Source organism: Mauremys reevesii, linkage group 1, assembly GCF_016161935.1.
Source record: "Mauremys reevesii isolate NIE-2019 linkage group 1, ASM1616193v1, whole genome shotgun sequence".
NCBI classification, from domain to species: Eukaryota; Metazoa; Chordata; order Testudines; family Geoemydidae; genus Mauremys; species Mauremys reevesii.
In genome coordinates this window covers 2,490,908-2,507,653 of record NC_052623.1, presented here as the reverse complement: position 1 = coordinate 2,507,653, position 16,746 = coordinate 2,490,908, and the positions used below count along the sequence as shown (strand labels likewise).

Sequence of the window (16,746 nt, the reverse complement as noted above, 5' to 3'; positions counted from 1 at the left end):
CTGCTTCTTTCCAAATGCAGAACAAAACTATTTCCTGAATCTTTTCTACCTTTTCTGCAACATTAACAAATTTCCTTTCTTCCTCTAGGAATTGGCCTAAACCTTTTCTAGGATTTCTTTTGTTCTTAATATACTTAATATCCTCCTTTCTGTGATCCTTAGCCCCACCAAGCATGGAGTTTTCCCTGATGCCTTTAACGTCTCTTCTCAATGTTCATAACCTCCGATTTGTATTGCTTGCTATTTTTCCATTTTCACATTTGTTATGTATTGCTTCCCCCCAACTGCAGCCTTTGCTTTGACACCGAACTGCGTTTTTCTCCAAAGTTGGCCACTTTCTGGACTGTGGAATTGTGACTTTTTAGCTATCTAATAAAATCTCCTTAAAGAACTCCCAAATTGAATTCCCAGTTTTCGGTCTACATATTTCCACCCAATCAGTTTTGTTCATAATTTTCCTCAGCTTTGGGGACTTAGCCCTTTTGAAGCACTAAGTATCCATAGATGTTACTACTTGGGAACTCTTTTCTGTTTGTCTATTTGAATGTAAACCCTTCCATTCTTTGTCTCTTCTCTAAACTAAACAGTCCCAGAGTTTTCAGTCTGTCCATATATAGCAGCCTCCCCCATTCTCATAGTATGTCTCAGAAATCCACTTTCTATTTTCTATATACTTTATAGCGTCTGGGTGACCAAAATTGAGCATATATCCAGAGCAGGTTATTCTCCATCCCATTCCTTAGAAATCCGAACATTCTCTTTGTTTTTGCCACTGCTGTGAATGAACAGGTGTTTCTGTGAAGATGCTATCAATGATGCCCAGGTGTCTTCCCTGAGGTGTGTCCTAGCTGGAATGTTTCACCCTGGCACATGTGGTTTTTCCACTCAGATTTTCAGTTCCTGGGTGAATAGGATCTCCCTACAGCATGGTCTCTCTAGCCTGGTTTTCATTAAATTAAGGAATAATCATGGATAACCATTACCCACACTTGTGTTTCCTGCTGGTGCCTCTTAACGGTTTCCCACACAGTGCTATGTAGGAATTATTGAGGCACAGAGCACCATAAAATATTGAATTGGCATTAGTAGGGTGAGTTAATAATTCATTTCTCTGAACAGACAAAATGTTATTTTTCAGTGTGTGAAGAACAATCAATCTGCTTCACCCATAAGAACAGCCTCCAGTTGTGCCTATAGTGTCTTAAATTAACTTTGTTTCTCTATACAGGCATTTGTACTGCGACCATCACCCTACACCCTGGGCAGATACAGGAAGTCAGAGGAACGTATGGTACATGCAAGAGGCACCGTTTGCCTCAGAGTTGGGCACCTTCTTCCCTACTCCATGTCAGGTTCCAACACAACTGAATTCACCAGTCCCTCCACCTTCATCCTGCAGGGCATTCCTGGCCTGGAGAGAGCCCATGTCTGGATCTCCATCCCCTTCTGCACCATGTACATCATAGCCATCTTGGGGAACTTCACCATCCTGTTCATTGTGAAGATGGAGCCAAGCCTCCATGGGCCCATGTACTATTTTCTCTGCATGCTGGCTGTCACCGACCTGGTCCTGTCCACGTCCACCGTGCCCAAAACACTGAGCATCTTCTGGTTCAATTCCAGGGAGATATATTTCAGTGCCTGCCTTACCCAGATGTATTTTATCCACTGCTTTTCAGCAATGGAGTCTGGGATCTTTGTGGCCATGGCTTTTGATCGCTATGTGGCCATCTGTGATCCCCTGAGACATTCCACAATCCTGACAAACCCTGTGGTGTCCAAGATTGGACTGGCCGTGGTGCTGCGTGGCAGCATGCTCTCACTGCCCTGTCCCTTCTTGGCAAGGCGGTGGCCATATTGCAGAACCAACATTATCCCCCACTCATACTGCGAGCACATCGCCGTGGTGAAACTGGCCTGTGCCGATATTCGTGTCAGTAGTTACTATAGTCTCTCTGTCGCATTCTTGGTGACTGGTGTGGATGTGTTTTTTATCACCATGTCCTATATCCAGATCCTCAGGGCCATCTTCAGCCTCCCCACAAAGGACGCCCGGCTAAAGACATTTGGGACCTGCGGCTCCCACCTTTGTGCCATCTTAACCTTTTACATCCCAGATCTCTTCTCCTCCCTCACACACCGGTATGGCCACAATGTGCCCTTGTATTTCCACATTCTCATTGCCAACGTGTACCTCCTTGTGCCCTCCATGCTGCACCCCGTCATCTACGGGGTGAGGACCAAACAGATCCGGGACAGGCTGCTCCGGCTCTTCACTCATAAAGGGACCTAAAGTTTTCTCCTGGTGCTCTGGCTTTCCAAACATGCTCTGTTCAGAGCTGGCTGGTGACTTCGTGCTGGGCCCTCTTCCCTGAATCACTTACTGGACAGTCACAGAGACATTAATTCCTTTCCTGACCTCACTGTGCTGTGTCATGTGACAAACTGAGGAATCGGTCTATGTACAATTCAGTGGGTTTCTACCTTTCAAATTGCTGGTATCTGGACCCCCGAAACCCCACCCCTTGCCCTGCCTCGTCTGCCAAGACACTGCCATTGGTTTACCTCTTCCCCTCCAAGGCCCCGCCCCTGTCCTCGGTCCTCTCTTCCTCTCCCCTGTCACTTGCTGGATCATTTCCTCATCCCTCACCCCAGCTGCAGCTACAAGGGAGCGTTCTCAGATTTTGGTAGGGGTGACAACCATAACCGTGATTCCAGGGGCTACTTAGGCTCTTGAAAACTCTAGTTTATTGGCAGATAAATTAGAAATTAGCTGCCAGGAGCACAGTATCTAATTCCTATATAAAAGAAAGAAAATTAAATAACTATTAGACCCACTCAGCCCTAATACTAACATGTTCTGATATCTTGTGGCAAGTCACTTAAGGGACATTGTTTAAGTTTTAAAATTTAATGTCTATTTTTCTTTCTTACTAACTGCAGAGAGAGAGAGAGAGAGAGAGAGAGAGAGAGAGAGACCCCATCAGGACTCCTAGGTTCTATCTCAGCTCTGGGAGAGGAGTGCTTTCCAGTAGGTTACAGCGGGGTGGGGGGCAGATTCATCTGGGGTCTATATATGAACATCAGAATAGCTATACTGGGTAAGATCAATGGTCCCTCCAGCCCAGTATCCTGTCTCCTGACAGTGACCAATTCCAGGTGCTTAGAGGAAATGAACAGAACGTGCAATTATCAAATAATTCATGCCCTGTCACCCAGTCCCACCTTCCGGAAAACAGAGGCTAGGGATACCTTCCTTGCTGATCCTGGCTTATAGCCATTGATGGACTTAGCCTCCATGAACTTATCTAGTTCTTACTGGAACCATGTTATAGTTTTGGCCTTCACAACATCCTCTGGTAAAGAGTTCCACAGGTTGACTCTGAAGAAATACTTCCTTTTGTTTACTGTAACTCTGCTTCCTATTAATTTCATTACGTGACCCTTAGTTATTGTGTTATGTGAAGGAGTAAATAACATTTCCTGATTCAATTTTTCCAGATCCATCATGATTTTATAGACCTCTCTCATGTCCCTCCTTAGTCATGTCTTTTCCAAGCTGAAAAGTCCCAGTCATTTAAATCTCTCCTCATACACAAAGTGTTCCATGTCTTTAATTATTTATTTTGCCCAAGCCAGCAACAAAACAGCTCTCACAAATGCCCACCGCTGCAAGCTTATGTGAGTTTGCCAATTTAGCAAAGAAAGTGATATGTACCAGGCTTGTTTTCCCAAGGGGAGTCTCTGACATGCTTCAAACCAAACACACTGCTTCAGGTAGAATAAACAAACCAATTTATTAACTACACAGATAGATTTTAAGTGATTACAAGTCAAAGCACAACAAGCCAGATTAACACTTTCAGTACCCTTACAAACTTAGATGCTTTTCACCACAGGCTGGCTGGTTGCCCTTCAGCCCGGCTCGCCCCTTTGATCAGCGCTTCAGTCACTTGGTGGTGGTGTCTGTAGATGGAGGTGGAAGAGAGAGGAAGAACAGGGCAAATGTCTCTCCCTTTTATCATGTTCTTTCTTCCCTCTTGGCTTTGCCCCCTCCCCCCTATTCAGAGTCATGTGAGCATCACCTCATCGCAGTCCCAAAATGACCAAGTGAAGGGAGTGACTCACTGGAGAGTCCAACAGATCCTTTGTTGCTGCCTAGGCCAGTGTCCTTTGTTCCTGTGAGTCTGGGCTGAGTTTGTCCAATACATGCCCTGATGAGGTGTGAACTGCCTATCTGCTCCTGGAGAGTTTTGCCTGGGCTTGTTTTAAACCATGAGGACACATTTTCAGCCTCATAAATATAGACATGAAATTACAACCTATAACATCACTATAACAACAATGCTCAGTGTTTCATGAGCTTTCCAAAGACACTCGACATTACAAACTTTGCATTGGATACCACACAATCATATTAGAAGGATGAACATGGCAGTACAGGGTGTTTCCCAGAGGTACAGAGCATCACACAGAGTGACTCTCAGCCACCGTAAAACATAAGGGTTTGTTGACCCTCTTAACACAGTATAGGAGTCGCTCAGGGCCCTCAGGCCTAGCATCCCTCAACACAGCACATCTAGGTCTCTTCCCGCATCCAGGTGGGCGCTGGATGATCTCTCTTCCCAGTCCAGAAGCCCCGTCCTTCCAGACAACCGTACTATATCATCTCCCCCTACAGCTCCTTTCCTGTCCTTTGTCTTCATTCCCAGGTAAACATGCCACCTGGGCCTCCTCTCTTCCATCCTTTGTTCCCTCACTGGCAGGAACTGGTTGATCAGGTCACCGGGGTCCTCTGTACTCAACCGTTTGTCCTCTCACTATGAAGAACTGGCTGACTGCCAAGCTGGGGTGATCTTCCTGATCACCAGGTCAATGCTCACTGGGGTACCCGATCTCCAGGCAGTTGTCCGGTGTCCCGACGGCTAGGCAAGGTCACACCTAGTCCTCTGTAACAACAAACTCCCTCTTTCACCACCTAGTTCAACACTCAACACACAGGGAAAACTGAGACCTACAGTATTCATTCAAAACGCTAAGAAAATCCCACACTTTGTCACATCTGCTCAGGTAACAGGCAGTGTGTATCTTATGGAGGTTAGATCTCGGTATTTCTCACTATCAAGGCAGCTCTATAGCCCGTCTCTATCTGGTACAAGATGGGTTTGTTGTACATGCTCCAATCATGCTCAACCCTGAACATGTGGGCAAGACCCACCAGCCAGACACCTTGAAAAGAATTCTTTGTAGTCACTCAGAGCCCTCCCCATCTAGTGTCCCATCTCTGGCACTGGAAATATTTGCTGCCATCAGTCGCAGATCAGCGATATGCTGCTGTACCACTGTAGGCAGCGTCACCCTACAACCACTCCAGACACTGCTCAGGTTCAGTCTTGAAGGCAGTAAGGTTTCTTTCCCCCACTGCTCCCCTTGGGAGGCTGTTCTGGAATTTCACTCCTCTGATGGCTAGATACCTTCATCTAATTTCAAGTCTAAACTTGTTGATGGCAAGTTTTTAGCCATTTGTCTGTGTGCCTTAATTTAAATAACTCCTCTTCCTCCCTGGTCTTTAACCCTCTAATATATTTATCGAGAGCAATCATATCCCCCCTCAGCCTTCATTTGGTTAATCTAAACAAGCCAAGCCTCAGGATACATCTGCTCACTCTGCAGCCGCTTTGTGGCAGGAGAGGGACCTGTGGGGGGAGCAGGTCCAGAGAGTTTAGATAAATACTGCTATCAAAATCAGCATTTTTTGTGGTAAAAGTCTCCCAGGTCTCAGAGTGACTAATCATGCTGCATGGATGCTTCAAGAAAGCATCAGAAAGGAAAGCTGCATTTCCAGCTTTCTCCTGATTCTTCTTTCCCTCCCTCTCTCTCCTTGTGTGCGTGTCCATCTTGTGTTGTCTGGAGAAAAACCAAACTCAGCTGCAACACCAGAGCTTCCACCTAAACCTGAGTCTCTTTCTACTTAACAAGGTCTCCAACACCTACTAAAAAACTGTCAAACGGGGGCTTCTTTTTAAAAGATGCTCTACAGAGAAAGGGAAAAGGAAAATCCTTAAAACAAATATTTATTTCAATACATTTTGTAACTTGTATTTGTGTAACTGATTTTTCTTAGAATCATAGACCCATAAGGTGAGAAGGGTCTGCTAGTCTAACCCCTTGCCAAGATGCAGGAATCTTCTTTCTCTGTGTAACTAATAAAATGCCAGCATGTATTTTATTGTGATCATTACAGGGGGAGTTGCCAGCAATAACAGTGTGAACGGGGTGAGGGATAGCTCAGTGGTTTGAGCATTGGCCTGCTAAACCCCATGGTTGTGAGTTTAGCCCTTGTGGGGGTGGGGAGCATTTAGGGATCTGGGGCAAAAACCTGTCAGTGACAGTACTTGGTCCTGCTGTGAAGACAGCGGAACTGGATTCAACGACCTTTCAAGGTCCCTTCCAGGTCTATGAGATAGATATATCTCCATATAATAAACTCTAGCCCACACTTAACTGTTTAATATTATGACAGTAAAACAAGGGTTTTATTAACCCCTTCAGCCCACTGTGTTTGAGATACCTGCTTTCCCCTCACAAACACAGCAGAACAAATGAGTACGTCTGTAAGGACCTACACTGAGAGAAGAAGATATCTGATGTTAGGAGACCCAATATGAATGGCTTATGAGAATGGGAGACAGAATTTGGACCTCGTCTGTTATCTTGTCTCCCAGGGGAGATCAGAATGACCACAGGCTTCACCATGCTCAAGACTAAAGGCAAAACAGCTCCTTAAATTAATTCTCAGTAACCCCCTCTCTCTTACATCCCCCCCCCCAAAAGCCAATACATTAATCTAACTATTTCTCCTACATCTTTGGAAGAAAGAGAAAGAGGAAGAGAAAAAATATATAACTGTGATTTTAAATAGGTGGCATTCCGATTGTCTGGTGATGGAGGATTTCTAAGCAGATAGACAGTGGAGATTTAGCTTTATGCAGGACTGGGGTCCATTTCTCTACCTTGGATGGTTGCAGCATAGTCTTTGGCAAGCAGCGGAGGAGCCCTCTTGCTTGACTGATAGGGTTGTTTGTCATAGGCTGGACCACAAGAGGTCTGCAAAGCATGTCCCAGCAGTCCACATACAGCTGTCTGCTCACATCACTTAAACTCCTCTTAATCTCCAGCTACTAAACTGTAATTTTCAGGAAGCTGAAAATACACAGCATACTTTCCCAGTGTTGCTTTTCCATGCCACTCACTGCTGTAGTTGCTCTAGTGATGTATTATGATCACAAAGAGCAGAGAAGGTGCCACAGGCGATGGTAAATGGGTGGGATGGGTTTCTGAAATGCTCTCCGTAAAGATGCGCTTCCCCATATGAAATAGCTTGAAAGCCCCTATTAGAGAAGACTCTGAGGACCCTTTCATGGATATTTTGAGTTCTGACCCCATAGATGATGGGGTTCATCATGGGTGGAACCAGCAGATATATGTTGGCTACAATAATGTGAACAAGAGGAGCCATGCTGTGACCGAAACGATGGGTGAGAATGGAGAAAAAAGCTGGAATATAAAACCCTAGGATGACACAGATGTGGGAGCTACAGGTGCCTAGCGATGTGGGACACGCCTCTTTGGAGGGGAGCTTGAAGATGGTCCTGAGGATCAGGATGTAGGATAGGACAACGAGGATAAAACCTAACTTCGCTGTTACAAATGCCGCAATCAGACTATAGGCTGTCATGACTGTCGTGTCCACACAGGCCAGTTTCACCAGTGCCATGAAGTCACAATAGGTATGAGAAATGACATTGGTCCTGCAGTACGGGAGCCACTGCAGCAGGAATGGGTGAGGACCCAGTAACAGGACTCCCCTCATCACAACACTGAGCCCGACTGGTCAGGACGGCCGAGTGTCATAGTGAGTTACAGATAGTGACAAAGCGATCGAAGGCCATGGCCAGCATAAACCCAGACTCCATGCAAGAAACTGAGCGGATCAAAAAAATCTGGGCCAGGCAGGCATTGGTGTGAATGGCCCGGTCCCTGAACCAGAAAATGCAGAGGGTTTTGGGCAGGGTGGTGGTCGAGATGACCAGGTCGGCGAACACCAGCATAGAAAGGAAAAGGTACATGGGCTCATGGAGGCTCGGCTCAGTCTTGATAACAGCCAGGAGGAGGCCATTCCCCAGGAGGCATAGAATGTAGACAGAGCAGAAGGGGATGGAGATCCAGACGTGCGTCGCCTCCAGCCCCGGGATGCCGAGGAGGATGAAGGTGGAGGGGTGAGGCATGGTTGAGTTGGAAGCTGCCATGGTGTGGCCGGGTGAGTGTGGTCAGTTCCATGGCATGGCTTCCTCCTGCTCCTGTAAGTAACCATTAAAACAATCATTAATCAGCTGATGGGAACATAACAAGGTGGCATTTTCTCAGCAGTAATTGATCCAATATATTCCTAACATCACACTGGCACTGAATCCCAACTAATCCACTATACATACTAGCCATTCCAGCCATTCTGTTCTGAATGCCACATAGCTTCAGCCATTACTGGCCAGTGTAGATTTACAATCCTGAGCAGTGGTAAATTCCACATTTCCAAGAGTGTAGAATTTGTCCAAGGTGTCACAAATTCAAGCCAGTGAATCCACAAACCACTAACCCATACAAAACATACAGGTGCCTCTGTCATAAAGAGGAGAGCTAGGACACCTGTTGGGTCTTCCTAAGGGGTCAAGCCCAAACTTTTTGCTGGCACAACCCCATTTTAATGAACTGTTTCCTCCTAGGACCCCATAAGAACATAAGAATGGCCACACTGGGTCAGACCAAAGGTCCATCTAGCCCAGTATCTGTCTACTGACAGTTACGAATGCCAGGTGTCCCAGAGGGAGTTAACCTAACAGGTCATGATCAAGTGATCTCTCTCCTGCCATCCATCTCCATCCTCTGACGAACAGAGGCTAGGGACACCATTCTTACCCATACTGGCTAATAATACCCCTCTATTCAACATTGGTGAGGCCTCATCTGGAGTACTGTGCCCAGTTTGGGCCCCACACTACAAGCAGGATGTGGATAAATTGGAAAGAGTCCAGCGGAGGGCAACAAAAAATGATTAGGGAGCTGGATCACATGACTTATGAGGAGAGGCTGAGGGAACTGGGGTTGTTTAGTCTGCAGAAGAGAAGAATGAGGGGGGATTTGATAGCTGCTTTCAACTACCTGAAAGGGGGTTCCAAAGAGGATGGATCTAGACTGTTCTCAGTGGTACCCGATGACAGAACAAGGAGTAATGGTCTCAAGTTGCAGAGGGGGAGGTTTAGGTTGGACATTAGGAAAAACTTTTTCACTAGTAGAGTGGTGAAGCACTGGAATGGGTTCCCTAGGGAGGTGGTGGAATCTCCTTCCTTAGAGGTTTTTAAGGTCAGGCTTGACAAAGCCCTGGCTGGGATGATTTATTTGGGCATTGGTCCAGCTTTGAGCAGGGGGTTGGACTAGATGACCTCCTGACAGGGGCGGCTCCAGGCACCAGCATGCCAAGCACGTGCTTGGGGCAGCAAGCCACTGGGGGCGCTCTGCTGGTTGCCGTGAGGGCGGTAGGCAGGCTGCCTTTTGCAGCTTGCCTGCGGAGGGTCCGCTGGTCCCGCGGCTTCGGCGGCCCTTCCGCACAGCCTGCCTGCCGTGCTTGGGGTGGCAAAATGCCTGGAGCTGCCCCTGCCTCCTGAGGTCCCTGATTTTCTGTGAATGTCTCTGGCAAGGAGTTCCACAGGCCAAATATGCATTATGTAAACAATTTTTTTCTCCGTGTTATATGTTCAGACTTTCAATGTAATTGAAGGTTCCCTTTTCCATGTGTTATGAGACAGATTAAATATGAATGCCTGATCTACTTTCTTTATTGACAGATACATAGGGTTAAAGGTCAGAAGAGACCATTAGATAATCCAATCTGACCTCCTGTGTGACATAGATAATTAAATTTCAAACAGTTACCTCTGTATTGAGCTCCATATCTTCTGTTTGATTAAGACCTGGTCTACACTAGGATTTTACATCATAGAATCATAAAGCCACAGGGTGAGAAGGGACCGAAAGGGTCGTCTAATCTGACCCCTGCCAATATGCAGTATTTGTTGTGTCTAAACCATTGCAGACAGTTGACTATCCACCCTCATTTGGAAAACCTCCAGCAAAGAAGCTTCCACAATGTCCCAAGGAATCTGTTCCATTGTCCTTCTGTTCTTCGAGTTAGGAAATGTTCCCTGAGATTTCATCTAAATGTGCTATGCTGGAGTTTGAACCCATTGCCTCTTGTCCTGTGGTAAGAGAGAACAACTTTCCTCCACCTTATTTATGGTGGCCTTTCAAGTGTTTGAAGACTGTCATGTCCCCCTTAATCTCCTCTTTTCTAAACTAAACATATTTGGTTCCTTCAGCTTTCTCATATGATTTGTATTCCATTCCTTGGATCGTCTTTGTCACTTACCTGTGGATCCTTTCCAGTTTCTCTACATCCTTCCTATGCCTTGATGACCAAAACTGGACAGAATACTCCAGCTGAGGCCTAACCAGAGCTGAATAGAGTAGTACTATCACCTACCATCACTTGCATGATATGCCCCTGATAATGCAACCTAACTTTGCATTTGCCTTTTTTGATACAGCAAAAAAAAAAAAAAAACAACCCCAAACCCACACCTCGGAGGTGATATATCAACATAACCCCAGTGTAGACAGCATGACATAAGTGGAGAAACTCTTCCATCAACCTAGCTACCACATCTCGGGGAGATGGATTACCTGCAATGATGGGAGTAAGTAGTGTCTACACTGCAGCGATAAGGCAGGGTCACTGGAGCATTTTAACTGTAGACAAGTCCTGAAGCAGATTGTCCAGAAAAGCATCCAGTCAGGATCTGCATCCATGGGGAGTTGGAGGTTCCACCACTTCCCTTCACAGTTTGTTCCAATGGTTAATCGCCCTCAGAGGTAAACATTTGGTCCTTATTTCCAACTGGAATTTGTCTGGCTTCAGCTTCCAGCCATTGGGCTTTGCTCTGCCTTTCTCCGCTAGATTACAGAGCCCATTCTTATCCATGCTTTTCTTCCCATGAAACTCTCCACTTGATCAGTTTATGCTCTGGGAGCTCACAATGGGTTGGTTTTCCACAATGATCCCCACATCCATTTCAGGGTCCCTGCGTTCCTTAATACAGTGCCCTACTCTGTGGGTTGGGCCTGTTTTCCATGTTCCAGTTGACTGTCTTAAAACATTTTGTTTGCACGGGCCCAGCTCTCCAAACACTCCAGATCAATCCGTGTGCCTGTCCTGACCTCCTCATTGTAACCACTCTGCCAGTCTTTGGGTCATCCTCCAATTTTATCTGCAGTGATTTTCTATTTCCTTCCAGATCACTGAATAGCATTGAGCCGAGAACTGATCCCTGAAGAACTCCACTAAAAACAGCCCTGTTCACTGACAATGTCCCATTGACAACTGCTTCCTGAGATCCGTCACTTAGCCAATTTTTGGTCCATTTAACGTGTGCTCTACTGATATTTTATAGGGTTCATTTTTTTCTGAATGTCCCCTATTAAATCAAATGCTTCAGAGAAATAAAAATCTATTGTGCCTGCGCAGTTCCCTTGATCAATTAAATGCATATTCTCATTAAAGGATGAAATCACATTTATTTGACAAGACCTGGATTCCATAAGCCATGTTTTTGTCTGGCATTAATTATATTCTGAGACTTTTTTCTTGACTAATCCCAAACCATCTTTTCTGTTGTTTCCAAACCTTGTCAAATCTTTTTTTAACTTACCTTTAATTTTTTTTAATTCTTTACGTTTAACACATAACTGTCCTGTATTTACTTTTTTTCCGGCTCCACTGCTGCCTCATTGTGTATTTCTGGTTCCAAATGAGATGTGTGGTGGATCAGTCAATGCATAACTCTGCTGTTCGTAACTCTACGGTTCTACTGTAGATGCTGTTTAATATCCCCCTTGAAAACTATTTCTTGAGCACATTTACTTTTTCTGCAACACTAACAAGTTTCCTTTTTTCCCTCTATTAATTGCCCTAAACCTTCTCTAGGATTTCTTTTGTTCTTAATACACTGAATAATCTCCTGTTTCTAACCCTTGACCCTTACAACTACGGATTTTCCCCTGATGCTTTTCACATCCCTTCTCAATTTTCATAACTTCTAATTTGTATGATTTGCTATCTATTTTCCCTTTTTCCCACTTGTTATATATTCCTTTCCTTCCCCACTTATTGCTGCCTTCACTTTGTTACTGAACCATGGTTTTGTCCAAAGTTCCCTACGCTCTCGACTATGGAATCTTGGATTTTTGGCTGTCTAATCATTTCTTAAGGAACTCCCAATTTTCATTCCCATTTTTCTGTCTCAATTTTTCCTCCCAATCAGTTCTGGTGATATTTTTCCTCAGCTTTTGGGAATTAGTGTTTCAAAATGGCTAAGTGTTTTTAGATATTACTGGTTGGGAGCTGTTCTCTGTTTGTCCATTACAATGTAATAAATTCCATTCTTTTATTTTGTTCTCCTTTATCATATTAACATTATTTGTCTCTTCTATATAATGAACACTCCCAGACTTTTAAATCTTTCTGCATATGGCAGCCTCCCCCATTCTCATAGCCTCAGAACTCCCCTTTACATTTGCTATATCCTTTATAGAGACCGGGTGACCAAAACTGAGCTTATCCAGAGCAGGCTATTCTCCATCCCATTTTTTAGGCACTGGAATATTGGCTTTGTTTGGGCCATTGCTGAGAGTGATCAGGTGATTCCCTGGAGCTTCTATCAATGATGCCCAAGTCCTTTCCCTGAGGTCTGTCCTACTTGCAATGTTTCCTTTTGGCATGTGTCTTGGCAAAGCTTTGGTTTTTCTCCACTCTCCGATTTTGAGCAACCGAGTAAATGGGGAGCTTCCTACATGATGGACTCTCTAACTTGACCTTCATTGCTTTAAGAAACAATTCTGGATTACCAGTATCAACACTCATGTTTCCTGCTAGTGCCTATTAAGATTTCCCAGGCCAAGACATGTAGGAAGTAGTGATGCATGGAGCACCATCAGATATAGAATTAACATTAGTAGGGTCAGTTGTTCATAATTCATTTATCTGAAGAATGAAAACATAATTTTTCAGTGTTTCAAGAACGACCGATCTGCTTCACCCATGAGAACAGCCTCCAGTAGTGCATGTAGTGTCTTATATTAACATTGTTTCTCTATCCAGGCATTTGTATTCTGACCATTACCCTAGATCCTGGGCACATACAGGAATTCAGGAGAACATACGGCACATGCAGCAGACACCATTTGACCTCAGAGTTGGACACCTTCTCCCCTACTCCATGTCAGATTCCAACACAACTGACTTCACAAACCCCTCCACCTTCATCCTGATGGGCATTCCTGGCCTGGAGGAGGCCCATGTCTGGATCTCCATCCCCTTCTGCACCATGTACGTCATAGCCATCTTGGGGAACTTCACCATCCTGATCATTGTAAAGAGGGATCCGAGGCTCCATGGGCCCATGTACTATTTCCTCTGCATGCTGGCCGTCACCGACCTGGTCCTGCCTACATCTATCCTTCCCAAAATACTGACCATCTTCTGGTTCAATTCCAGGGAGATTGATTTCAGTGCCTGCCTCACCCAGATGTACTTCATTCACTGCTTCTTCATGATGGAGTCTGGGATCTTAGTGGCCATGGCTTTTGATCGCTATGTGGCCATCTGCCATCCCCTGAGACATTCCACCATCCTGACAAATCCTGTGGTGGCCAAGATTGGACAGGCTGTGGTGCTGCGCAGTAGCATGCTCATAATGCCCTATCTCCTCCTGGAGAGGCATTGGTCATATTGCAGAACCAACATCATCTCCCACACACACTGTGAGCACATGGCTGTGGTGAAACTGGCCTGTACTGACACACACATCAGTAGTTACTATGGCCTCTTTATGGTATTCTGTGTGCTTGGTCTGGATGTGTTTTTTATCACAGTGTCCTATAACCAGATCCTCAGGGCCATCTTCAGCCTCCCCACAAAGGATGCCCGGCTCAAGACTTTTGGCACCTGCAGCTCCCACCTCTGTGTCATTTTAGCCTTTTACATCCCAGCTCTCTTCTCCTCCCTCATGTCCCGGTTTGTCCAGAATGTGGCCCTGAATTTCCAGGTTCTCATGGCCAACGTCTACCTCCTGGTGCCTCCCATGCTAAACCCCATCATCTATGGGGTGAGGACCAAACAGATCCGGGACAGGCTGCTTGGGCTTTTTACTCATAAAGGAACCTAAAGTTTTCCCTGTTGCTCTAGGTCTCACACCGAGCTCCATACAGAGCTGAATGGTGACATGGTGCTGTGCAATCTTCCCCATGAAGGCAAGGGACTGGACCTGATGACCTCTCGAGTTCCGTTCCAGTCCTACAATCTATGAATCTATGAATGACTTGCTGGACAGTCAAAGAGAGATTAAATCCTTTCCTGACCTTACTGAGCTGTGTCAGTGTGACAAACTGGGGAATAGGTCTATGTACAACTCATAGGTTTGCCACTTTTCTAAATGCTGGTAACTTGACCTCTTTAGCCCCACAACCCTTCCCGACCTATTCCTCTAAGGCCTCACTCCTGCTCTGCCTCTTCCCCTCAAGGCACCCCACCCCTGTTGCTCGCTCATCTCCTCCCCTTCCATTGTCACTCTCTGGATGATCTCTGCACCTCAAAGCACCCCTCATTTACCATGGTGGTGTAATTATGGTGTGTTTTGTACAAAGTATGTCTTGTGAAATATCGTTCTCAAAGTCTTGATCAGCTAAACATTAATACCTCGTTGGAGCACTTTCATTGTCTATGAAGTTATGAAATCGTGCTATGTGTAAGTTACTAAAGTATGGTGTGAGGCTGGGAACACCCTCAACCAGCCTTTTAGGTAGAACAACAGAGTAGCCAGACAGTGTTAGTTGCCGTCGTCAACACCCATTTAGGGAAGAATTCACTAAGACGGGTGCTCTGTGTAAGGGTGCACAGGGACAATGGAGAATATTTGACCAATGGAGGTGGACCCTTCCTGTCACATGCATAGCAAGCTGGAAGAAACGTAATGATTTGTCTTCACTCCCCCACAACTCAACATGTGACAGATCCTCTGGAAGACAAAGGGCTTGCAATGGGGGAGGGGAATCCAAGCTGAAAAGCAGATGCAGCCTGTGGCTCCAGAATTTGCAAGCCTGCTTGTATCATCAGTCAGGGTGAGATATTGCTGATTCAGATCCTATTTAGTTTGCATACATCTTAAATTGTGATTTTGTTTGATTTCCTGATTACCTGTTTTGATCTGTTTGTTGTCACTTGTAATCACTTAAAATCTATCCTTCTGTAGTTAATAAATCTGTTTTATCTCAGCCAGTGTGTTTTTGAGTGAAGTATTTGGGAATCTTAACTCTGTGAACAAGGACTGTTGCATATCTTCCCCACATCGAGTGGGGAGCAAATTGTTTAATGAGGTTGCACCATATGGGTCCCTGTGCAGGGCAAGATGGTATAATTCTGGGTTTATTCTCCAGTGGGGGTGCAAGGCTGGGGAGATGGGAAATGGCCTAGGTCTCCCATTGATGGTGCATGAGTGGTTTAGGTAAAGAACTCAGGTAACTCAGTTGGGTGTGTGGTACCTCCTGCTGTCCTTTTGGGTGACAACAGGGCCTGGAGGGGCTAGCTGTGCATCACCAGCAGGGCAGGGGGATAGGCCAACACAGCTGAATAGTCAGGGGGAACAGCAGTTCCAACAGCTTTTATGCTTCACTTCGGGGTACATCTCAAGACAATCTCGACCTCCCACTCCCACAAAAGGTGGGCTTCCTCTGCTCCAGGGCTGGGCTGGGAGCTGCTTCAGCCTGACCAGGAGCCTGCCTGCAGGTAGGAGGCGGCTCCAGTTAATATCTCAAGGCCTCCCTCTACCCTGCAGTAACTGGACACTACCAGATCCCTTAAAGCAAACCAGCCTTGGGGTTCCTCCCAGACAGCCAAGTCCAATATGATGAGGATTACTGAAAAGCTTGTTCGCCATATAACAAGTTCTACCAATTGCAAAGGATAGGACACTTACCTCCCAGGTCAAGGAATATTTCAGAGCCTACCCAAACACACGCTTACAACCTATTCTTATTAATGAAACTAAGATTTATCTGAAGGGAGAGAGTATTGGTTAAAAGGTAATTATACATGCAAACGTGAACAGTGTTCTTAAGTCAGTTTCATGGTAGAGATGATGAGATTTAATGTTGCAAAGAGTTCTTTCAATTCTGGCCGTAGGTTGATGTCCAATATTAGGGTAATCCAGAATGGAACTGGAGACTTCAGTCTTGTGGCTTGAGCTTCCCCTGTTGAAGCTTAAGTAGATTTGAGATGAGCAGATCAAGGCCCAAGCATTCCTTTATAGACCACTGGCAAGCTATGATAGAGAAGAATACTTGTTCTGAGGTAGAATTGCCCATTTTCTATATATATCCAGCTAACTAGTTCCATTCATCGGCGAAAGATAATTATCCATTAAGTGGTTCACAGGCAGTTTACGACAAACTTCAAAGAGACATATAGACAATAACATTATTACACCCAAGTTTCACTTAAAAGTTGGTATTTACTTTTTATCTTTAAATCAACAGATATAGCAACAGACAGGAACCATTTGTTTACATGGTTAACATCTA

The 16,746-nt window shown here is 45.3% G+C and overlaps 2 protein-coding genes and 1 pseudogene across 2 annotated transcripts; 2 read left to right on the top strand and 1 right to left on the bottom strand.

Moving 5' to 3' along the window:
- The first annotated feature begins 1,339 nt into the window (after positions 1 to 1,339).
- LOC120376419 (olfactory receptor 52M1-like) lies at positions 1,340 to 2,293 on the top strand. Its single transcript, XM_039496979.1, has one exon. It carries the CDS (start codon positions 1,346 to 1,348, stop codon positions 2,291 to 2,293), a length of 948 nt encoding a protein of 315 aa, XP_039352913.1. The 5' UTR covers positions 1,340 to 1,345.
- A 4,956-nt stretch (positions 2,294 to 7,249) lies between these two features.
- LOC120374566 lies at positions 7,250 to 8,309 on the bottom strand (annotated as a pseudogene).
- Positions 8,310 to 13,388: 5,079 nt separating this feature from the next.
- On the top strand, positions 13,389 to 14,336 carry LOC120399051 (olfactory receptor 52K2-like). The gene has a single exon (XM_039526926.1). It carries the CDS (start codon positions 13,389 to 13,391, stop codon positions 14,334 to 14,336), a length of 948 nt encoding a protein of 315 aa, XP_039382860.1.
- The last annotated feature ends 2,410 nt before the right edge of the window (positions 14,337 to 16,746 follow it).

Coding starts and splice junctions, on each gene's coding strand:
- LOC120376419 (XM_039496979.1), top strand. CDS start 1,346: ATGTCAGGTTCCAACACAACTGAATTCACCAGTCCCTCCACCTTCATC.
- LOC120399051 (XM_039526926.1), top strand. CDS start 13,389: ATGTCAGATTCCAACACAACTGACTTCACAAACCCCTCCACCTTCATC.